Source organism: Scyliorhinus torazame, chromosome 4 (genome assembly GCF_047496885.1).
Source record: "Scyliorhinus torazame isolate Kashiwa2021f chromosome 4, sScyTor2.1, whole genome shotgun sequence".
In the NCBI taxonomy this organism is placed as follows: Eukaryota; Metazoa; Chordata; class Chondrichthyes; order Carcharhiniformes; family Scyliorhinidae; genus Scyliorhinus; species Scyliorhinus torazame.
This window is the reverse complement of record NC_092710.1, coordinates 142,341,066-142,365,792: the sequence shown is the minus strand read 5'-3', so window position 1 is coordinate 142,365,792 and position 24,727 is coordinate 142,341,066. Positions and strand designations below refer to the sequence as shown.

The following is a 24,727-nucleotide window of genomic DNA, read 5'->3' as shown; positions in this document are numbered from 1 at the left end:
ATTTCTGCTCTCTGTGTCCTTAGGTAGCCCAACAATTCTTGGGTTAGGCAGCGAGACCTGTTCTCCTGATCTTCCACCTTTCCCTTGAGCACTCCCTGGGGTTACCAACCATGCCACTTCTGCCTCGAGGAAGGCGATCTGATCACTGTGGTCGGTGGCTGCTTTCTCCAGGTACCACACTGTTGCCTCCTAGGTCTGCAGTCTCCACTCTATTCTTTCCAGCACTTCTTTGAAGGGGGCCAAAGCAATTTCTATGGCCGACATCACAGCTAACTTGAGGTCCTACTTAATGGAGTCCCTGTATTTTTGGAGCTCCATCCACTGCTCCACCAGTGTTCGTCCGTGATGACTATTCTCCTGGTCCGCCATGCTCTGCTCCACTTCGCTCCGCGTGTCTTTTCGCTCTGAGGCCTGGATCCTCCTTTCCTGACTTTTACTCTTGCTATTTTTCTGGCTCCGTGGTTGGTCTGAGGGCATTTCCTCGGATGGTTGTTAGTTTAGTGTGAGGGTGTTTTTGTTTGTTATTTTGGTTCTAATGTCCTAGCTCAACTCATGGTTAGTAGTGTCCTTTGGTTTAACCCCATTTGGCCAGCATACAGAATTTGAACTGAATTCTGCTTGAAAGAGATGTTCCCTTCAGCCAGTTTGTTCTAAATCTAAAACTAAATTGATTGAAAACCGAATCACACATAATAATTTACTCCCCCTGTATTTAATTTCTTGATTGCCTGACTCCCAAGTAGCTTGGTCATATGATCAGTTGCTGGAAATAAGGTGCTTTTTCAAGAAATCATCTTCCAGAGAAGCCTAATTTTTAAAGGGGCCATCACTCCAAATAAAATATAGCTTTTTTCCCCCAAAGCACATGGGCCATCACAACATTCCTTAGGGTCGGCTTTATGTAAACTCAGTCATTTCAAGAAACATGGGCGTTCCAATTCCTCAGTGTGCGGCAGTTGCACACAATAGGCAATGCATCATGTCATCATCATGGTAGCATTTTGCACCTTCCTCTGTTCCACATGCATCTGAACCAGCATGACAAGCCATGGCTCTGGTCAGGAACCCCACACACTTGCACAGCAAGAATACAATAAGAGGCATGTTGCCAAATGGAACATTTTAGAGTTCCCTTAGTGTTGTTCTCGGGTGACGCTTACGATGCCTGCATTGCTCCAGAGGAGCCCAGTAGCACTCAGCTCAGCTGAATAGCCCTTGCCACCACCAATCAGATGAGGAGCAAAGGGGCAGGAGCAATAGGAAATGGGACAGGAGGAATTGTAACAGTAAGTGAAACAATAGCCCCTTTCTGCCCAGGCTCTACAAGATCAGAGTAATCATGAGTGATTCCAGTAACTTCGCCCACATCTCTCCATTTGTCAATAGTTCCACATTCTTAACCTTTGCTCCATCATTGATCATCACCTTGTCCACTTACTAACAACGCAAAAAAAACCGCCAGAAAACAGTTCGAATCCAATTTTAGAACAAGAACAAAGAACAAAGAAATGTACAGCACAGGAACAGGCCCTTCGGCCCTCCAAGCCCGTGCCGACCATACTGCCCGACTAAACTACAATCTTCTACACTTCCTGGGTCCGTATCCTTCTATTCCCATCCTATTCATATATTTGTCAAGATGCCCCTTAAATGTCCCTATCGTCCCTGCCTCCACTACCTCCTCCGGTAGTGAGTTCCAGGCACCCACTACCCTCTGCGTAAAAAACTTGCCTCGTACATCTACTCTAAACTTTGCCCCTCTCACCTTAAACCTATGCCCCCTAGTAATTGACCCCTCTACCCTGGGGAAAAGCCTCTGACTATCCACTCTGTCTATGCCCCTCATAATTTTGTATACCTCTATCAGGTCGCCCCTCAACCTCCTTCGTTCCAGTGAGAACAAACCGAGTTTATTCAATCGCTCCTCATAGCTTATGCCCTCCATACCAGGCAACATTCTGGTAAATCTCTTCTGCACCCTCTCTAAAGCCTCCACATCCTTCTGGTAGTGTGGCGACCAGAATTGAACACTATACTCCAAGTGTGGCCTAACTAAGGTTCTATACAGCTGCAACATGACTTGCCAATTCTTATACTCAATGCCCCGGCCAATGAAGGCAAGCATGCCGTATGCCTTCTTGACTACCTTCTCCACCTGTGTAGCCCCTTTCAGTGATCTGTGGACCTGTACTCCTAGATCTCTTTGACTTTCAATACTCTTGAGGGTTCTACCATTCACTGTATATTCCCTACCTGCATTAGCCCTTCCAAAATGCATTACCTCACATTTGTCCAGGTTAAACTCCATCTGCCATCTCTCCGCCCAAGTCTCCAGACAATCTAAATCCTGCTGTATCCTCAGACAGTCCTCATCGCTATCCGCAATTCCACCAACCTTTAGAAATGGAATCATTAAATAATGCATGTTAAATTAAACAAATCACTTTGTGTGTTCCCTTAGTGTCTGTGTTCCAAGTGACTTTGCCTGTTCTAGTGCTCATTTGAGATGCTTCTTCCGTTTCTGTTGCATGAATGAAAGAAATCAGCTGATCTTCAATTGAGCGGACTGCAAATGGACTTGGAGGATGAACAAGCCACATTGGCTCACCACCACCTCTTCAAGGGCAACTAGGGTTGAGCAATGAATACAGGGCTTTCTACCAATGTCCACATCCTGTAAATGAATTACAAATAAATATTTATTCAATTTCACAGAATAAAGGACAGAATTATGAAATTCAGTTCCTGACGAAGCAATACAAATCAGAGAATACGGTTTTATTAAAAAATTACTTGAACTTATTTAGCCACTGCAAATCATTGGTCTTTGTGTAGTCCCCTACATTAAATAATGTCCCCTACCATGAAATAGTGACTTCCCTGACATTTTTATTTCATTCTTTAATGGGATGAGACCAGCATTTATTGCTATCCCTAATTGCCCTTGAGAAGGAGGTGGTGTACCACCTTCTTGAACTGCTCCAGTCCATGCAATATAGGTATATCCACATGCTGTTAGGAAGGGAGTTCCAGGATTTTCACCCAGCAACACTGAATGAATGGCAAAATAGTTCCAAATCAGGATGGTGAGTAGCTTGGAGGCAAAATTGCAGGTGGTGGTATTCCCATGCATCTGTTGCTCTCATCCTTCTAGATGGTAGAGGGTGTGGTTTTGGGAAGTACTGTCAATGAGCTTGGTGAGTTGCTGCAATGCAACTTGTAGATGGCACATGCTGCTGCTGCTGTTGCTGTACATCAGTGGTTCAGAGAGTGAATGTTTGTGGATGGCATGCCAATCAAGTGGACTGCTTTGCCCTGGTGTTGCACTTCTTGAATGTTGTTGGAGCTACACTCATTCAGGCAACTGGAAGGTATGTCATTAGACTTTTGACTTATAGATATTGGGCAGGTGAGTTACTGGCCACGGAATTCCCAGCCTCTGATCTGCTCAGGTAGCTGCAATATTTACATGTTTCTGGTCAAAGATAACTCCCAGGATGTTGTTGTTGGAGGATTCACCGATCATAATGCCATTGAATGTCAAGTGACAATGGTTAGATTCTCCTTATTGGAGATGGTGATTGCATGGTACTTGTGATGTGCATGTTATTTGCCCAAGCCTGAATATTGTCTAGGTCTTGCTGCATATGGCTTCAGTATCTGCGGTGTCACAAATGGGGCTGAACATTGTGCAATCATCAGTGACATCCCCACTTAGGATGTGGAGAAGCTCATTGATGAAGCTGCTGAAGGTGGACTATCTACCTAGTGTGACCCGTTATAAAGTAAGCCAGTCATTTTATAGTATGCTTATATTCTCAAAACAATTTGATTCCTCATAAATGCATACTCAGCTGCCCAACATTTCTATCTTTCTATTAGGATTCCATGCTCACATCTGGATTCCTGAATGCAAATGGCCTTTTGGAAACTTTTATGTGGATCATTAGTATGCTTCAATTCAAATGTGTTTATCAACCTTTGATTTATTGGACACTTGGTCCTGAATATATGCTCTTTTCAAATAATAGCTCTCAGTTATAGTTTGGTCTTAGTCAAAACTATCAATCAGTTCTTTTATTTGAAATTAACGTTTGTAATATGTTGAATCGTGTTAATATTCTGGTCCTATGTTCCTGTGTCATTATTGCTCGTGCATGACATATACCAGTTATGATGATCTGATATATCCTCCGTGCTGGAAAATCAAGAATAGTTCTCTTTAATCACCTTTCCACCTCTCATTTTGGCCTCTTCCACTGCACCCAATTATCACAAGAGTGGAGACCCTTTACCAAAATTCCATAATCAATGTCCAGGATGTACATGGGAATATACTGGCGTGGATTTACCATCTCATTTTGTCTTTTGCAATTGAGGAATGCTAAGTTTTTGTTCCTGATGCCCATTACAAAACTTCGGGCGCACTGTCTGGAGAACATTTTTCTACCCTCATAATATAGCTAATCAATACACAACAAAACAGAATTTCTATGGAGATCTCCATTTCCTACACTTCCACTCGTCTTTGACTCCTTGATATTCTAACTTGTAGACCAGCCTTTTGGAACATCATTATTATCCTTGTAAAACTGAATTGATGAATCATATTAGAAAGTCCAATTTGTTCAGTTATTGATGGATTTTACTTTTCAGTGTATTGTGGGAGCCAATGGGAGATGGTAAAAATATAGCATCACTGGCTGATAATCACATTCTTCTTTGGGATTTACAAGAAAGCTCAAGTCAGGCAGTGGTAAGTAATTTTATAATTTTGTTTTGTGATAATCTTAGGTCTGTCATCTCTTTTTTTCTAAGTAGAAATTCCTTTTCTATATTGACACTGGAACCAGCCTTCATAAATTTCCCTCACAGTAATTATACCCTTCTGCCATTATAATGCTACAGTGCCACCATAATGATGAAATATAATCATAGGGTGACAATTATTTATTGGCAGTTTTCACTGGAAATGTAGTTGAAGAAATGTAGATAACGCACATGCAAATATAATGACAGATTGTATAGGAGTTAAATTGGGCCACGTAGGTGTTATTTTCCAGGTAATACTTGGCCTTCTAAAGTGCCAAAAAGGCCATCAGGAAGCATGGACAAACTTCTGGCTGGAAAATGGTCAGCCCAGCAGATTGAATCAGGACAAGCAAGGTGTCGTCTTCTTTTAAGGACATTTGCATATGCAAATAAGAGGCAGAATGTTATAGTCCTCTGCCAGCAGGTTTAAAGACCAATCTGATTGGCAGGTAACACCTTGAGGCAGAACTACTGCCCAAGTGAGGAATGAAAGTTCTGTTTCCAGCCAATTACTGCTGCTCAGAGCATTCCCACTGGATCTTTGGGTGGTGATATAGGAAACCTTGCCATCTGGAAAATTCTGTCCAAGGATCTAATGCTTGCTGTAGGCCCTGCTGGCTATCTTCAAAAAACTATTGGCTCTAAGTATTGATAAAATAAAAAAATACCCAAGTACTTATCAAAATAGCTTGATTAACTTGATCTCAGAATCTCTTCCATACAGACTCCAGACCCAACCTTAACTTGATGCCCCCCGCCTCTCCCTCCTTTATGAATAGTGGTGTTACAGTTGTTATTTTCCTATCCGCTGAGACTATTTCAGAAGATCATAAACAGTGCACCACTCTCACTGCACTAACTCTTTTAGAGCTCTAGGATGTCAGCCGGGAGCCTGGGGCATTTAGCACATTCATTTTGTCCAATATCTCTTGTTCTGGGCTGATAATTATTTTATGTTGCTCAGTCTTATTTACTCCTTGGTCACCCTCTATTTCTACTGTAATTTGTGTTTTCTATTGTGAAGGCAGTCATAATCAATGAGCCAAATGGCCTCCTTCTGCACTGTAGAGATTCTATGATTCTATAATTAAAAAAAATATATATTTTTATTCTACCTTTTTCACATTTTCTCCCAAATTTACACCCAACAATAAACAATAATCAGTAACGAATGCAATGTCAATCCCCATATCAATAACAACAACCCCATCTTCCCACCAAACCCCCAAACATTAGCACGCATATTAACATAAACAAATGACAAAAGGGAACCAGGAATCACACATAGTCACCATTAACATATTCAGACCCCCTCCCCAACTCTCCCAACACCCCCCTCCCCCCTCCGATGTTCGATGTAATCCAATTCTCGAAAATGCATAATGAATAACGCCCATGAATTGTAGAACCCTTCCATCTTTCCCCTCAGTTCAAATTTGACCTTCTCAAGAGTCAAGAATTCCAGCAGGCCCCCCCCCCCCCCCCCCCCCCCCCCCATGCCAGGGCACAGGGTGGAGAGGTTGATCTCCACCCCAACAGGATCTGCCTTCGGGCGATCAACGAGGTGAAGGCTACAACATCTGCCTTCGTACCCGTTTCCAACACTGGCTGGTCTGACACCCCGAATATGGCCTCCCAAGGGTCCGGGTCCAGTTTCACGTGCACCACTTTAGAGATTACCCTAAAAACCTCTTTCCAGTAATCCTTCAACTTTGGGCAGGACCAAAACATATGAATGTGGTTTGTGACGCCCCCCCGCAACGTTCACTGACATCTTCGACCCCCTCAAAGAGCCGGCTCATCCTTGCCCTTGTGAGGTGTGCTCTGTATACCATCATCGTACCCCCCTTGCTCGCCTCGTCGGCCTATCAAAACTTGCTAACCAGGATCCAATGTCCGCAACCCTCCTCTCACCTCACCTCCGTTCACTAGCCGACTTTAGTTAGCTAGCGCATGTGCCCCCCACCCCCACCCCAAAGGCATATTGTCCTACCCAGTCCCAGAAGAAAAAGAAAAACAATCTAATCCAAACAATTCAATAAAAAAACATATAACCGATAGAACAAAAATGCCAATCAAACCAAACAAAAACTTAAACTCTGTAACAATGTGAAGTCAAGTAAGTTACAATACAGGTCAATGAAAAGAAAGTTATAACATTTATACATTTTCCAGCTTCCCAATCACAGTCCCCGATCTCTCTTCCAGCTCCATTCCTCACTTCTCTCCCAAGCCTTCTGCTTTCATGATTGCCTCAGCTGCCTCCTCCGTTTCAAAATAAACCTTTGGCGTTGTACATCACCCTCAGCTTTTCCGGGTATGCCATACCAAATCACACCCGCTTGTTGTACAGTGCTGCCTTCACTCGGCTGAATGCCGCTCGTCTCTTCGCCAACTCCATCGTCAAGTCCTGGTAAATCCGAACTCTAGCACCACTTCTGCTTTGCCCAGCTTAACACCTTCTCCTTCATGTGGTATTTATGGAAGCAGATAATTACTGCTCTCGGTGGCTCATTTACTTTGGGCTAACGACCGACGAGCTCGGTCCAGTTTATACCGAGAGGGGTCTTCACCCTCCCCCATCAACTCCGCCAGCATCTTAGCAAAGTGCTCTGTTGGCCTTGAGCCCTCTGCCCCTTCGGGCAAGCCCACAATTCTCAGATTGTGCAACCTCGAGTGGTTCTCCAAATCCTCGAGCTTTGCTCGGAGTCCTCTGTTGACCTCCACCACCCTCTGCAGCTCGTTCCCCATCGCTGTGCTGCAATATGACCTCCTCCACTTCCTTCATCTTTTCACCTTGTTCTCTCACCTCGGCCGATGTCTTTCCCACAGCTTCCCTCACCGGGGCGATTGCCTCCTCCATCAAAGATCTCAGTGCGACTGCCATCTCCAACGCCTCCATGTGCCTCGCAGACTGCTTCTGCAGTTTCACAGCCATCACCTCGGTCATCCTTTCTACTGTAAGCAGCGCGGCCCCACCACGCAGTCCGGCATCCGCCATCTTGTCAGTGCTTTTACTGGTCCTCTCATTCGATGGCGAACCCGCGTTTCCTCCCTTCTTCACAGTTTTGGCATCCTTTAACGACTTATTATTTTTCCCCTTCTTTCTTCAATCTTAAAATAAATAAATAATAAAATTTAATAAATGAAAAATAAATAATTTTTTAAAAATTTAAATAAGAAATTTTTTAAAAATTCAACATTCAAAAAATCTCTTCCCTGGGACCGGACTTCAAACATCCCCAACATCCATTTTCAGCGGGGAGCACCCAATGTGCTCTGCTCCCCCTCTACATTCGTCCTGAATTCAGGCCTTGCCTCGTGCCAAGCTCCAACCCCGCCGCTCAGTTCGGACTCAATGCCCCCTGCTCCTCTGGCCACTGGACACTCCCGCGGGGCTCCTCACCCGCCTGACCTGGCGCCCGTCCCTCAGGCCCCAAAGGCCGAAGAAACGCCGATCGAAGAAACAATGGGGAAACCCTGAAAAAGGCGGAAACGTCTCAGACCGGCGGGAGCCTCTCCTCAACGTAACCGCTCCACTCACGCGCGCCGCCGGACCATGATTCTATTATATTTGTTCAAGACTGGGTTTCCTCCTGGTGTTCCGGTTTCCTCTGACGGTCCAAAGATGTGCAGGTTAGGTGGATTGGCCATGCTAAATTGCCCCTAAGTGCCCAAAGGTTAGGTGGCATTAACGGTGTTGCGGGGTAGGGTGGGGGAGTGGGTCGAGGTAGGCTGCTGTTTCGGAGAGTCGGTGCTGACTTGATGGGCCGAATGGCTTCCTTCTGCCCTATAGGGATTCTGTGAATCTATGAATAGCTCTGCCATTTCCTCATTCCTCATAATTTCTCTTGTGCCTGCTTCTAAGGGACCAACATTTCCTTAACCTGCTCTCCCTTTTTTTGCTCTTGTAATAGCTCTTATCCAGTGTACATGAAGATTAAAATACCTTATCATTATTACATTGTCTTTAATAAAGCACCAATTATTTCTTGCTTAATGCTGTGTCAAATGCTAGAACTACTATTAGACGCCTATAAACTACCCCCACTAGCGTTTTCTGACCCTTGTTATTCCTAATTTCACCCATGCCCATTCTACTTCCTTATCTTCTGGAATTATATTTGAAATACTCAGACTTCATCATTTGTGAGTGGATAGTTTAGTAGAAGTGATGCCAAAAACAAATGTCTGTTTTTCCCCAATTTAGCACCGGGCTAAATAACTGGCTTTTAAAGCAGACCAAGCAGCCAGCAGCGCGGGTTCAATTTCTGTACCAGCCTCCCCGAACAGGTGCCGGAATGTGGGGACGAGGGGCTTTTCACATTAACTTCATTTGAAGCCTACTTGTGACAATAAGCGATTTTCATTTCATTTCGTACTGCCTACTACTGGACATACCAATCTTATAGTGAGAGACTCAAACATATAACAGATCTTTTATTTGCTCATACATTTCATAGAATTTACAGTGCAGAAGGAGGCCATTCGGTCCATTGAGCCTGCACCGGCTCTTGGAAATAGCACCCAACCCAAGCCCACACCTCCACCCTATCCCTATAACCCAGTAACCCCACCCAACATTAAGGGCAATTTTGGACACTAAGGGCAATTTAGCATGGCCAATCCACCTAACCTGCACATCTTTGGACGGTGGGAGGAAACCGGAGCACCCGGAGGAAACCCACGCACACACGGGGAGAATGTGCAGACTCCGCACAGACAGTGGCCCAAGCCGGGAATCGAATCTGGGACCCTGGAGCTGTGAAGCAATTGTACTAACCACTATGCTACCGTGCTGCCCCGGTACAAAGAACCTAACACCTGTTTCCCAAATTAACAATACAAACTTTTGTTTTTCAAATATGTATCCAATTCCCTTTTGAAAGTTGCTGTTTAATTTGCTTTGGCCATCTTCTCAGTAGTGCATTCCCACTAATTTGCTGCATTTAAAAAAAGTCTTCTCCTCTCCCCTGTTTTTGTTGCTAATTACCTTGAATCTATCCTCTGGCTAATAATCCTTCTGCCAGCGGAAACAGTTCCTCCCTTAAATTCTGTCAAAACATTTCAGTTTTGAACATCTCTATTGAATCTCCCCCTAAACCCCTCTGCCCGAAGGACATCAATCCCAGCTTCTCTAGCCTCTCCACGTAACTGAAGTCCCTCATCCTTGGCACCATTCTAGTAAACCTCGACTACACCAGAATGTATTAATGACAATGGTAAAATGCTAATATGAATTCTCAATAAAGGGTTAAATGTCAAGTTTCTCAAGATTTCAGGTCATCTCCACTACATTCTGACCAACCTACTGAGCAGTGCTAACAGTAAATTTGTGGTTGAGTTAGAATTTCACTGAAAGCTAGAAAAAAATAACAAGTTGGGAGTGGGAATGAAAAGCTGAAAAAAATAATACAAGGAGTACAATCAATATAAAGTTGGTGGCATTTTCCCACCAGTTGTAAAATTGTGGCTTAATGAGTCTAGGCTTGCATTACTCCTCTTTTCTTCTTATTTTATTGCATTGTTTTATAGTGTTTAACTTACTAAGAATTGCAGGAGTACCACAATAAAGGTGGTTACTTTTGTATATATGAAGCATTACACATTTTTCAACCCAGTTTACAAGCAAATAATCCTCAGTTCATAATTTAACAGATTTTAGCCATGCTGAATATTGCTGTGTTTGGTTGTGTTTCGCGCATGCCATTAGTTATAAAGCTTTGTAGTCTGGTAACGATGTTATAAAATCATTTTAATGAATTGTAACCAGCATTGTTGCATGATCAAAAATGGGAAAGAGGGTCATGAATAACATAATTAGATTCAAGAGCTGCACAAAATAACAATTGAGGGGTGGGGGCGTGTGGGGGGAGCTTGTGAAATAAATTGAAATGCTGTTATATCTGTTTTCTACCATCATTGATTTATATTTGCATAGCATATTGAGCTCATAGCAGTAGTGGTAGCGGTAAAAACCTGATAATTTAAATGTTTTTTGCAGTATAAGGCCATGGGCCAATTTGCAAACAATGTTTTTTCATTTCTGTTACTCGTTCGGATTGAATACATCAAAGAGTAAAGTTTTTGTCTTATGGGCATCATCATTGTGACCCTTGTTGGTACTTCTAAAGATTTACTTTTTAACATTTTCTGGTTGACAAGAAACACAGTATGGAATCGTTCTTTGCAGATTCCTAGATAGCTAGTTCATCTACCTGGTTTCGGAATTGTCATTTGTTATTTTTCCATTCCTATTTGTTTTTGTACTATATTTTAGCTCTCAAATTCTGCAACCCTAGAAGGAAAAGGTCAGTTGGAGTTTACTTCTGGACGATGGAGTCCCCACCACAACTGCACACAACTTGCCACAGCTAATGACACATATATTCGAGGTTGGGACACGAGAACCATGAGGTAAGCAGAAAATAGCTCTTGTTGTAGAGCTCCTTATAGTTAATTTATATTAAATGATTAATCAGAAAATGCTTGACATTTGAAACTTATTAAAATCCAACCTGTGAAATGACCACAAATAGGTGAGTTTTACTTGATCTCTAAAGCTGAGCAGCCTCTTTTGTAATCATCGGTCATTATCATAACTGGGATCACTGTAGATGAATAATCTTTCTATACAGGTGACCTTTAAGGCTAGTTTTACATCATTTACGAATGCCTTTTATGCAACTATTAAAGACTTTCGGTGGCAGACATGGAGTGAATGGTCGCGCGCAGGGTGGCTTCTGCCTGGAGGCGTTGGTTTTGGTCCCTTTTACCCAAATTTCTGGGAATTTTGGCGGAAAGGTTGTACGGAGAGTGGAGGGGGGGGGTCAGTTCTATCCTGGATGGGCGGGTCTACGGGGTATCAAACTCATCAGAAGACAGTGAGAGCCCTGGCTAAAGAGTTGGAGGAGACTCGTGGCACAGCAGCAAATGGAAAAATGGCAGAGGGGGAAGGGTCGTCATTGCCTGGACAGCTGCAAATAGAGCAGTTGATGAGCTTCATTCAGATGAATTTTGGCAGCAACGGAATGAAACGCAGAGTGACTGGTTGAAGATGATTGAGGGGCAGTCCGCAGGGCTTTGCAACCGGTGAAGAAGCACATGGAGATCTCGGGGGTGATTGGTCCAAGAGGTGGAGAAGCTGGTGTCAGACCAGAGTGATGGATTGTGTCGTTGGAGGCAGAGATGGCGATCTTGGGGGACATGTGCAAGCCGCTGTGTGCACAGGTGGAGGACCAGGAGAATAGGTCCAGGTGGCAAAATCTTCGGATTGTGGGCCTACCGGAGGGAGTAGAGGGAACAAATGCAACAGGCAAGGTCGTGTGGATGCTGGCAAAGTTGGTGGACACGAAGGTGCCGGACAAAGCTCCAGAGATGGTTCAGGCCCATAGGTCCCTGAGGCAGAAGCCAAGAGCGGGAGAGTCGCCATGGGCAATGATTATGCGTAAGCAAAAGTTCAAGGACAAGGAAAAGAGAGAAGGATTGCGATTGGGAAGAAAACTGAATCTGGATTTGATTGATTGATTGATTTATTGTCACATGTACCGAAGTACAGTGAAAAGTATTTTTCTGCGGCCAAGGGAACGTACACAGTATGTACCCAATAGATTTTTAAAAAATCAACAAAGTTCATCGACAAGTACGTAATTGGTGCGGAACAAGGGCTAAACAAAGCAAATACGACATGAGCAAGAGCAACATAGGGCGTCGTGAATAGTGTCTTACAGGGAACAGATCAGTCCGAGCGAGGGTGGTTGGGGAGTCTAGTAGCTGTGGGGAAGAAGCTGTTCCTATTTATCAGGACATTGGTGCTGAGTTGGCCAAGAGATAGGCGATGTTGAACAAGCATTGTACCAGCACCAAATTCGGTTTGAGGTTTTGTACGTGGACTAGCTTTCGAGGGCCATAAATATTACTTTGGGATGCAGGCAGAAGTGATTGAATTTATTATGGAACATAAGCTGGGGGAGGGCCGAAAGAGGAGTGTGGGTGGAAATTCTGTCTCTGTTAAATTTTGCCACATGCTTTTGTTTGCCGATTGGGAAAGGTTGTTGTATTTTTGTATTGAAATTAAATTGTTGCTCTTTGCCGATTGGGAAAGGTTGTTTTATTTTTGGATTGAAATTAAATTGTTGCTCTTCGGAGGGGGGAACCTTTTGGTGATGGGGCTATAATGTTAATTGTTTGCACTCTGTTTGTTACGCTCTGTACAGTGCATGAGGGGCTGTAGTAAGTCGGAGTGGGACTGCGGGGCGACTCGAGAATGTTCTGCATTGGGCCATTTTGAGGTGATGATTCTTGCATTGGGTTGGGTGCGGGCTCTGAGGGAGGTGCCGGGGAGGAGGGCTGGAGATAAGTAATGGGGGGGGGGGGGTGAAGGAGCGAGGAGGGATGGGTAGAGGGGGGTGGTGAAGCTGGGTCTTTGGGTTAGGGCCTTCAGGTGAGAGTTGCCTCGCTAGCAAGAAATGCTAGTGAACGGAAGTGAAGTGGGGGGTGGACTGGTGGTTAGCCAGGGAGGTGTTGGAGAAGGGAGAGGGGGTGGTGGGGGGGAGGGGAGACAACGTGGCTGATATGTAGGATGAGTTTGGACATGGGGCGGAGGACCATCTTGAGTGTGCCCGATTCAGACAGGATGGGGGGCGCGGAGCCCAAGGTTGATGATGGCAGACTCTAAAGGGGAGGCGAGACGGAAACCTCTGGTGAGAGATGTGACATAGAATGTCCAAGGGCTAAAAGGGCCAATTATCTGGTCCAGGGTGTTCGCGCACTTGAAAAGTTTGACAGCAGAGATGATTTTCCTGCAGGAGATGCATCCCCAGGTGAAAGATCAGATAAGGCTGAGGAAGTGGTGGGCGGGGCAAATGTTCCACTCTGGGTTCGACTCGAAGTTGATGGGAGTCACCATACTGCTGAATATGGCGACCCCGTTTTGTGCTTACGAGGGTAGGGAGGCACGGAACCTGGGAAGGGTGGGGGGAGGTTTGTGATAGTGAATGGAGTGCTAGTGGGGACTCCAGTGGCATAGGTGAATGTATGTGCGCCAAATTGGGATGATGCCGTGTTCGTGGAGAGGCTTTTAGGAGCGATTCCGGACTTGGACTCCCACCAGCTGATTTGGGGGAATGGGGGGGGTAATTTGCAACAGCTCCCCACCATTCTGGGTATGTTCAGTGAAGCGTTGGAGAACGGAGAACTACGAGCTATTCATATCGAGCAGAGAATGTGGAAAAGGTGAGACGATGGTGGGGCGGGTAGGGGGCAGATTTGGTCAGGTTAGAGGAGGAATCAAGCAAGGGCACAAGCCTTAGTGCCCTTGTGATGGCCCCATTGCCATTCGCCCCGAAGAATTACACAAGTAACCCTGCGGTGGCGTCATCCAGAAAAATTTGGAACCAGTTGAGGAGCCACTTTAAAGTGGGGCACATGTCGATGGTCAATGATGTCTCCACTCTGTGGGAATCTTAGGTTTTTGCGCCAGGGTGGGGGATGATTGGGATATTCAGGAGATGGCGGGAGGATGGGCGAGTGTGGGTCAGATATATGATTATGGACGACAGGTTTGCTGGGCTAGAGGAACTGTGGGAGAGGTTCGAGCTATCAGGGGGACAGAGTTCAGGTACTGGCGGATGCAGGGCTTTCCGTGCAATAAGCAGCACTCATTCCCTCAGGTACCGGAATGTACGCTTTTGGATAAAATGTTGCTCCTGGCTGAAGGGGGGAATGGTAGGATTGGGGATTTATATGCGTGGTTAGGGAGCAGCAGACAACCTAAGTGAAAAGGATCAAGCGGAAGTGGGAGGAGGAGTTGGGGAGGGAGATAGGATGGGGACTTCGGTGCGAAGTAATGTGCCAAGTGAACTGACCCTCTCCCTGCACAAGGATGAGTCTTATACAAATTAAGGTGGTGCATAGGGTCCACATGACTCGCGCTCAGATGAATGGATTTTTCCCAGAGGTTGTGGACTGATGCAAAAAGTGTGGGAGGTGTCAGGTGGACCATGCCCATATGTTCTGGGGGTGCGTGGAGTTGGAGAACTTTTGTGAGGCAGTTATTAGGAACCTATCAAGGACGGTGGTGATCTCTGGGTGTCGGAAGTGCTGGAGCTGCTGGAAGGGAAGGTCTGATTGCCTGGCAACGAATGCTTTTGAATTGGAGGTCGGCTACACCACCGGGGCCACAGCGTGGTTGGGAGCCTTGTACGAGTTTCTGAAGTTGGAGAAAATCAAGATTGCCCTAAGGGGGTCGGAGGAGGGCTTCAAGGTATGGTGGAGGCTGTTCATGACTATATTTGATTAACTGTTTGTCGCAGGGTTCTGGGGGGGGTGTGGTGGGGCATATGGAAAAAATATACAAACTGTATACCCGGTTGGATGTCAAAGTTGTGTTATTATGATGAACATGTTTGGAATAAGAACCTTTTTTTAAAAAAAAATATTAAAAGTGAATTTCTTAACTGATACTCAGTCAACCCTCTTATGTACTTTTGATTCCACCTTTGTAAAGTTGCATTCCACCCACAATCTATGTCTCCACAAACTTTTGGATTCTATAAGCACTTCATTTCATTCATGTAAAAAAGTCAAAACATGATTTCAAGATTTATACATTTTTCAGGAAATCAAACTAGTTTATGTAGATGTTACACGCAGGTTTACAGAAATACACCTGAATCCTTCTAATCAACCAAATTCTCATGCTCGGTCCCTCATTCATTTCCTACATTACAACAGTGACGGCACTTCAAAAGTGCTTGATTGACTGAAAAAGTTTTATGCATGTTATATAAAAAATTTTTTTAAATATTTTTATTGGATTTTATACATGATATACTTACAAATGTACAGATAGAGAAAGAAAACAATAAGTATATATATATTTAAAAAAAAAGAAAAATGTCATAACACACAGCAGTAAGGGCTGCTTTCTCCCCCCTCCCTTCTATTTTTTTAAATACAAAACAAGCAAAACAAAACCGGGAGGAAGGGGCTGATGTCACTTGCATTCACTTGGTCGTTTTTCTTTGTTGTTTTTGCCCATTTGCCTCAGCTTCTGCCATCTGTCGTTTCTTCTTCCTGTTCTTTCTTTCTCTCTTTCGTCTTGATGTGCTTGTTGTGGTCATTGTCGTTTCCTGCACTCTCCCCCCAGTTTGTGTTCCCTCCTCTTTCCTCCCTTCTCGCTCCCCCCTGTTGTTCTTCTGCTCCCGCCCTCCCCTGGTCCTCCCTCCCTTCCCTCTCTTCTATCATGTCCTGGCTACTTTCCCCGGCTCTTGGATACTTGTTTGTTTGTTTGTTGGCCACAAACAGGTTTCGGGACAGTCGGGTGAATGGCTCCCATGTTTTGAGGAAGCCATCTTCCGACCCTCGGATGGAGAATTTGATTTTCTCTATTTGAAGAAATTCCGACAGGTCGGACAGCTTTAGGTGATGCTGCTGACCGCCAGCCGAGCAGGATTCTACGGCGGGCGATCAGGGAGGCAAAGGCAAGGGGCTCCGCCCTCCTCCTGACGAAGAGATCTGGCTGATCTGATACCCCGAAGACCGCCACTTTCGGGCATGGCTCCACCCTCATCCCCACCACTTCGAACATTGCCTCGAAGAAGGCTGCCCAGTACCCAGCAAGTCTGGGGTAAAGCCAGAACATGTAGGTGTGTTTGGCCGGGCCTCCTTGGCACCGTGCAGATCTGTCTCCGGGAAGAACCTACTCATTCGGGTTCTTGTTAAGTTGGCTTTATGTACCATTTTTGGTTGCGTTAGGTTGAGTCTTGCGCACATGGAGGTGAAGTTGACCCTATGTAGTGCTTCGCTCCAGAGTCCCCACCTCATTTCGAACCTCAAGTCTTCCTCCTCATCGTGTCCAGTACGGTGTTGGCGCTCTCTATCAGTCGTTCGTACATGTCGCCAAAGTTCCCTCTATCTAAAATGTCTGCATCCAGTAGTTCTTTTAGTAGGGTCCATCGTGATGGTCGTGTGTACGTCCTTGTCTCCTTCCGTAGGAGGTTTTTAAGCTGCAGGTTTCTGAGTTTGTTGCCATTAGCTAGCTGGAATCTCTCCCATCAGTTCGTATACATGTTATATAAATGAAAGGTTTTGCTTTTAAAGGGATTTATGCAAATCTCAGCTGGAGTCTGTTCTACTGAGGCATGTCAAGGGCATAGAAGGAATTATTTCCCAAGAAACCCCTGAAGTAAGTATGGCAGGGCCTCATTCACCATACTTCTAGAATATTGAAAATCATTAGAACCCTTCAATTGAGGTGGAAAAATAGTCACTGCAAGCGTAAATTAAATAATAAAATAATTACATTAATATATTCTGTAGGCAAATTATATAACCATGCCTGTAAATTATATTTAATACCTTTCAGTGCACAATTTAATCTGTTTTATATTTGATAATTTCTTTAATTCATAAAGATCCAAAATTATATGAAGGCATTTTTCTAAGTACTGTAATATTTCAATTAATTCATTTCATTTTCCACGTAGAATTTTATCTATTTTACATTCAACTACTTCGGCAACAATCACTTCCAACAGTGGTTAAAATATACCATCACACTAATGCATTCTGTTTCATCTTATACAGTAGCCCTGTAAAAAACTATTTTCTATTTTACTGTGAGCAACACAATGGCGCATTCACTAATTTTCACAATTTCTTTCAGATATCTAGTGCAAAATACTTGAGGCTTATAAATACTTTAGTTTAATTGGCAGTTGATACATTTGATGTTCACCATTGTGATCTATCATGGCTTAATGGCAAAAGGCCTCAGCAGTAATCTCACCTGAGTAACAAGTGAATCAGCAGAAGGAGGTGAAGCCTCACAGCTCATTCCATTGAAATCTATCCAGGGACTCTCTCTTCTCCTCTTGACTACTCTTACAACTTTCAAATGTATAGTTTTAGTTCTGAAAACAAGAAAAGCATTTGTACCAAACATCATATAACTTCATGGAATAATATATTGAGATCACTGAGTACAAAAACAAAGTAGTGATGTTCAATTTGTGCAAGGCAGTGATTCTGTCACTTAGACTATTGTGCGCATTTCTACTCACCCCTTTGTAAGATAGGTACTAAGAGGAATGAAAATAATACCACAAAGATTGAGTAAGGTGATGCCAGGAATAACTTGTGAAGGTTTTTTTAGAAAACGGCGCTTCATCACTGTAACAAAAAACATTAGATGGAACCTCATGGGGTTTTTCAAAATAATGAAATTATTTAGAAATAGTAAGAACTAAATCCGTGAGTTGATAAATCAGTCGCAAGGGGACATAAATGCAGAATTAATGCTGGGAGAATGAAAGAAAAATTGCATTTTGTTTTCCACAAGCTGGGTTGTTAGTACATGAAATGATAATAAATGTTTCAGTTAAGAGGGAACTGGATAAATATTCGAAGGTGAAATAAAAATGGATACGGGAAAGAGCAGAGAGACAGGCTTAGATGGCTTCAGTTGAAGAATGAGCACTTACGCTTAAAGAGCCAAGTGGATTTCTTCTATGTTGTAATTTCTATGAATTTTGAATTTCAGAAGTTAGCAATATTATCTGAATTAAGTTCAGAATTTTACGCTCTTTGTGCTTCTCGGGTGACTTGCTAAAATGCAGGTAAATGCCAATTTATTGAAAAGAGGTGGATGTCATTCAGCTCATCGAGTCTGCTCCACCATTTGATCATGGCTGATATGTTTCTCATCCCTTCTTCCTGCAACCCATGATTCCCTTATTAATCAAGAACCTACCTATCTCTGTCTTAAAGACACTGTTAATCACGAGTATTAAATCACCTTTTGATATATCCTTTGACTTTGACCACTAAATAAATTTTGGAGTCATTAAGGCATCTTCGAATTAGCTCAATCTGCAGATTAGTCTTCAGAGTTATTTGTAATTCTCTTCCATCTAAAGCTCTGCTGTGCACATTGATGACATCGTAAACCATTATTTCTTCATTTTCATCATCGTCCAATCCAGCAATGAAAGTTCCCTATCAGTGACTAATCTAAATGCGAACAGGGTATCGGTCTAAGCCTCAGTAGCCACTTTGGTGATCTTTATATGTGCATGTACACAAGGGGTTAATGTGTAATCAGTAGCACCACATGATCACTAGAGGGCCGGACCAACAGGGGTATAAAAGGAGACTGTGACCAGGGCAATATGAAATGAACTGAAATCAAAATCGCTTATTGTCACAAGTAGGCTTCAAATGAAGTTACTGTGAAAAGCCCCTAGTCGCCACATTCCGGCACCTGTTCGGGGAGACTTACGGGAATAACAGACTAGTTCAGATGGCTAATGGAGTTACGGTGAAAGACTCCGCAAAGAGAGCGGTGAAAGACTCCGCAGAGAGAGCGGTGAAAGACTCCACAGAGAGAGCAGTGAAAGACTCCACAGCGAGCGATGACAGATTCCACAGGGAGAGCGATGACAGACTCCACAGAGAGAGCGATGACAGACTCCACAGAGAGAGCGATGACAGACTCCACAGAGAGAGCGATGAAAGACTCCACAGAGAGAGCGATGAAAGACTCCACAGAGAGAGCGATGAAAGACTCCACAGAGAGAGCGATGCAAGCCTCCACAGACAGCTCGGTGACAGACTCAAAACTGGAAGCAAGCAAACACTCCATAGCGAATGCCATGCATGAACAATACTATGAAGGTATATCCACCTTATCTGCGCAACCAGCAGCAGACTATGAAAGTCTACCCAGCTCATTTAACCAACAAGAAGACACTGAATGTCTACCCGCTGTATGTGAGAATAGTGACAATGTGATCACAATCAACATACGGGATGTGCAGGATCACAGCGAGACTGACAGATCTCAGCTCGTCTGTACAGAAGCACTCAACAATCAGAGGAGGGCTACTCATGAGTGCAGAGAGACCACATCAATTGAAATCTTGAAGATTTTGACTCCAGAAGAGGAGCACCAAGAGTGCAGAGAGACCACGTCAATAGAAATCCTGAAGATTTTGACTCCAGAAGAGGAGCACCATGAGTCCAGAGAGACCACGTCGATAGAAATCTTGAAGATGATGACTCCAAAAGAGGAGCACCAAGAAATCAATGATGCTTCAAGTGAACCAGAAATGACTATAGAAGAGGAGTACCAAGGAAGCAAAGAAGAGGAATCAAATCCACCACAAATGATTGATGTCACCAATATCAATGCAACATCAGATCATTCTCACAATTCTCAAGAAGAAGTGCACAATGTAACAGATATCACAAAGGACACTGACACCAATAACTGTGACAATGACTCAAATCACCCACACGGAACACTCATTGAGCGCAACAAGAACAACAAAAACCGCAAGAAGCCAGCAGAAACAAGAACAACAACAGCAACAACAAAAACAACATGCAGCGCAACAAGAACAACAAAAACAACATGCAGCGCAACAAGCACGACAAGAAAAACAACAAGAACAACAGCAAAAACAGAAACAACAAGCATGACAAAAACAATAAAGAACGACAACAACAAGAACGACAACAAGACAGAAACGACAACAATGAAACAACGGACTGTACAACATGGTACAATTCTGCACATGAAGGACAACGCCACAGCACAATGACAAGAGTACAAACATGCCATGGCATGGCAACAAATCTCACAAATTCACATTTGCTCCACAACAAACAAGCAAACCAGCTTTCAAGAAAGATGACATACAGAATCAATACCATAAACACAGGAAAAAGTCCAGGTCAGATAACAAAGATGACATACAGAATTAATACCACAAACACAAGAAAAATTCCAGGTCAGACAACAAAGATGTAACACAGAATCGCTACCGCAAACATAGAAAAAAGAAGCATAAATCAGACAACAAAGTGATTCGACCATTCAAATACCTCATTGATGACTTCTTGGTTACTTAAACACAGGAACACTGACGACGTTCACTAAGAAATAACAACATCAACATCACCACTTCAACAACAGAAGAAGAAAGCAACTCGACTGAACAAACTCATAAAGTATGGACTCACAAATTATTTTTTTTAAAATTAAGATTGGACTCATAAATATTAATTGGCTTTGTATAATCATCAAGATCATCAAAACTTGTACATAACATCATTTGTCTACCTATTTCACACAAGCGGAAAAACCTAAGAGGCTAAATATATTAACATTTGACAGACTAACTCATTGATTTTATGTAATGCATTTGTAAACTGCATCCATTATGTTTGTTTAATTTTCTTTACAACATACAGAAAATATGTAACACGAAAAAAAGGGGGATGTAGTGATCTCTATATGTGCATGTACACAAGTGATTAATATGTAATCAGTAGCACCACATGATCACTAGAGGGCCAGACCAACAGGGGTATAAAAGGCAACCACATTGGGTCTCGGGTTCTCTCGGGGGTGCACTGTGACCAGGGCAATAGCAGACTAGTTCAGATGGCTAGTGGAGTTACGTATAGTTACCATAGTTAGATATTGTTAACCTTATCATTAGTATCAAAGTTAAAGTAAAGAACTCATGCAATTATTGTTATAGTTACTCAATAAACCTTTTGTTACTACTGGACAAGTTCGAGTCTTCTTCATCGAAATTCAGAAGACCTCATCACTAACCAAGGTTTGAGTAGCACATGTTACCTACCACACAGGTAACAAAACAGCCAGCTCAGTGTGGCATCTTAGGATATGCTATGATATGGAATAGCCACCTTGTGTAAATATATGATTAGAAGAAACAACGTTTGGTCGAAAAATGTACTTAGTAATATTAATTTTACCATTCAGTGTATAAATTACTTGCGTTATCAGTCCAAGGTGACATTTTCTTTTGCCATTTTTCAAACCCAAATATGTTGAAATTCCTAAACTAATATATTGCTCTACAGTCAAATTAGATACATTATACCTATGTATAGATGGGAAGCATTTACCTTTTTCATTCAGAGGTTTCAAACTTTTAAATTATTAATTTCAAGTTTGGACCTGGACTTCTGTGGAGTGGCAATCAGAGTCTGAGTCCCACTCTGCTCATAGTTTCTTACCTCAAAATTATTTTTGTCCTTTCGTGCCTGGGCAGACAGGGTTATACAGTCAGAAGAGGAGTACATCACAGCAAAGGCCCTTCAGTCAAAAACAACCACAGAATTGTTTTAATCCCATTTACCAGCACTTGGCCCATAGTCTTGGCATCGCAAGTGCACATCTAAATACTTCTTAAATGTTATGAGGGTCTCTGCCTCCACCACCCTTTCAGGCAGAGTGTTCCAGACTCCCACCACCCTCTGGATGAAAATGTTTTCCCTCATATCCCCTCTAAACCCACGGCCCCTTATCTTAAGTCTATGCCCCCTGGTCATTGATCCCTCTGCTAAGAGAAAATGTCTTTGCTGCCTTTTCGATCTATCCCTCATAAATTTACACATCTCAAACATGTCCCCCTTCGGTCTCCTCAGCTCCAAGAAAAACAACCCCAGTCTATCCAATCTCCTTTCATAGCTAAAGCTGTCCAGCTCAGGCAACAGCCTGGTAAATCTCCTTTAATAATAATAATAATAATAATCGCTTATTGTCACAAGTAGGCTTCAATGAAGTTACTGTGAAAAGCCCCTAGTCGCCACATTCCGGCGCCTGTTCGGGGAGGCCGGTACGGGAATTGAACCCGCGCTGCTGGCATTGTTCTGCATTACAAGCCAGTTGTTTAGCCCACTGTGCTAAACTGGACTCTATTTGCACCCTTTCCACTGCTATCACATCCCTCCTATAATGTGGATTCCAGAAATGACACAATTCTCTAGCTGTGGCCTAACCAACGTTTTATACAGTTCTAGCATAACCTCCAAGCTCTTAAACTCTATGTCTCGGCTAATAAAGGCAAGTATACTATATGGCTTCTTAACTACTTTATCAATTTGCCCTGCTACCTTAAGGGACCGGTGTATATGCACATGCAGAACAATGCCAGCAGCGCGGGTTCAATTCCCGTACCGGCCTCCCCGAACAGGCGCCGGAATGTGGCGACTAGGGGCTTTTCACAGTCCTGCTGATCCTCAGTGTTTCCCAGGGTCCTGCCGTTCATCATGCATTCCTTTGCCTTGTTTATCCTGCCCAAGTGCATCACCTCACACTTTTACAGATTGAATTCCATTTGCCAGTGGTCAGCTCATCAGATGAGCCTGTCTATGTCCTCCTGTAATCTAAGGCTATCCTCCTCACTATTTACCACCCCACCAATATTCGTTTCATCCTCAAACTTACTGATCAACCCTTCTGCATTCATGTCTAAATCAGCAAGGGTCCCAATGTTGATCCCTGTGAGACCCCACAGGTTTGCAGTCAGAAAATCACCCCTCGACCATCACTTTCTGCTTTGTGCCACTCAGCCAATTCTGGATCCAATTTGCCAAGTTTCCTTGGTTCCCTTTGACCCTCACCTTTGCTATCAGTCTCCCAAGTGGGACCTTACCAAATGCCTTGCTGAAGTCCAAGTAGATTGCGCCAAATACATCTACACACCTGGCCATCTCTTCGAAAAATTCAATCCATTTGGTCAGACATGACTTCTCCTTAACAAAACCATGCCAACTGTTCTTGATTCATCGCTGCTGCTCCAAATGTTGAATAATTCTGTCTCTCAGAATTGCTTTCAATAGTTTGCCCACTACTGAGGTTAAACTGAATGGCCTATTTTTTCTTGGCTTATCCCTTCCTCCCTTGAATAATGGTATCACATTAGCTACCCTCCAGTCCTCTGGCACCTCTCCTGTGGCCAGAGAGGTATTGAAAATTATTGCCAGAGTCCTTTCTATATCTTCCCTTGCCTCACTCAACAGCCTGGGATACATTTCATCTGGCCCTGGAGATTTATCTACGTTTAGACCACTCGGAACCTCCTCTCTGTGTATGTTAATTTCTTTAATTTTATCACAGTCCTTCTCCTTGATTTCTATATCGACACTGCCCCCTCACTAGTGAACACTGACACAAACTATTCATTTAGAACCCTACCTACATCCTCCGGTTCCAGACACAAATTACCATTGTGGTCCTTAATGGGCACTGTTCTTTCCCGAGTTATCTTTTTACCCTTAATGCACTTGTAAAACAATTTAGGATTTTCCTTTATTTTACCTTCCAGTATCCATTCATGTCCTCTTTTTTCTCTCTAATTTCCTTTTTAAGTTCCCTGTTGCTCGTTCTATATGCCTCTATGGTTTCTTCTGTTTTGAGCCCTTGCTCTCTGCCCCCCTTTTTCTTTTCATCCAATTTTGTATATCCCTCGATATCCAGGGTTCACTGGATTTATTAGTCCCTCGTTTTTTTCTTGATTGGAACATGTTGGCCCTGTAATCTCCTTATTTCCTTCTTGAATGTGTCCTACTGTTCTGTCACAGATTTATCTAAAAGTGTCTGCTTCCAGTTCACTCTGGCCAACTCATATTTAACCTTATTAAAATCGGCCTTTCTTTTCCCCAGTTTAGGACTTTGATTTCAGGCCCATTAGCCTTAATTTGAAGAGCCTTCTAAGATGTTGTCCCTCCTTACTGCTATAATTAATTCTCTGATCAAAATTGTGACACACTTCCTCTTTTATCTTCTTCCCTACCTCACCTGAAGATCTTACATTCTGGAATATTGGCTGCCAATCCTCCCCTCTCTCAACAACGTCTCAGTGACAACAATGGCATCGTATCCCTATTTTTAAAATTGTGCCCTTGGCTCATTTGCCTTGAATTAAAATAAATACCATCCAATCTTGCCAAACTCACTTGTGACTTAACTTGTCAAGAACTTCTATGCCTTCCTGACTTGCTTGATGTCTTTTCTAATTTTGGTTATGCATCTCTCCCTGCTGAACCCTCTCTCAGGATCCTACCGTCTCAGCCAAGTTAGTTTTAACCCTTC

The 24,727-nt window shown here is 43.4% G+C and overlaps 1 protein-coding gene across 1 annotated transcript in view; it reads left to right on the top strand.

Annotated features, from left to right (window-relative positions):
• eipr1 (EARP complex and GARP complex interacting protein 1) overlaps positions 1–24,727 on the top strand; it is a 113,664-nt gene that overhangs the window by 38,716 nt on the left and 50,221 nt on the right. Inside the window, exons 5-6 of the mRNA XM_072498691.1 lie at positions 4,657–4,756; positions 11,093–11,229. Of these exons, the coding sequence (XP_072354792.1) occupies positions 4,657–4,756; positions 11,093–11,229 (237 nt within the window). The remainder of the gene's footprint in view (positions 1–4,656; positions 4,757–11,092; positions 11,230–24,727) is intronic.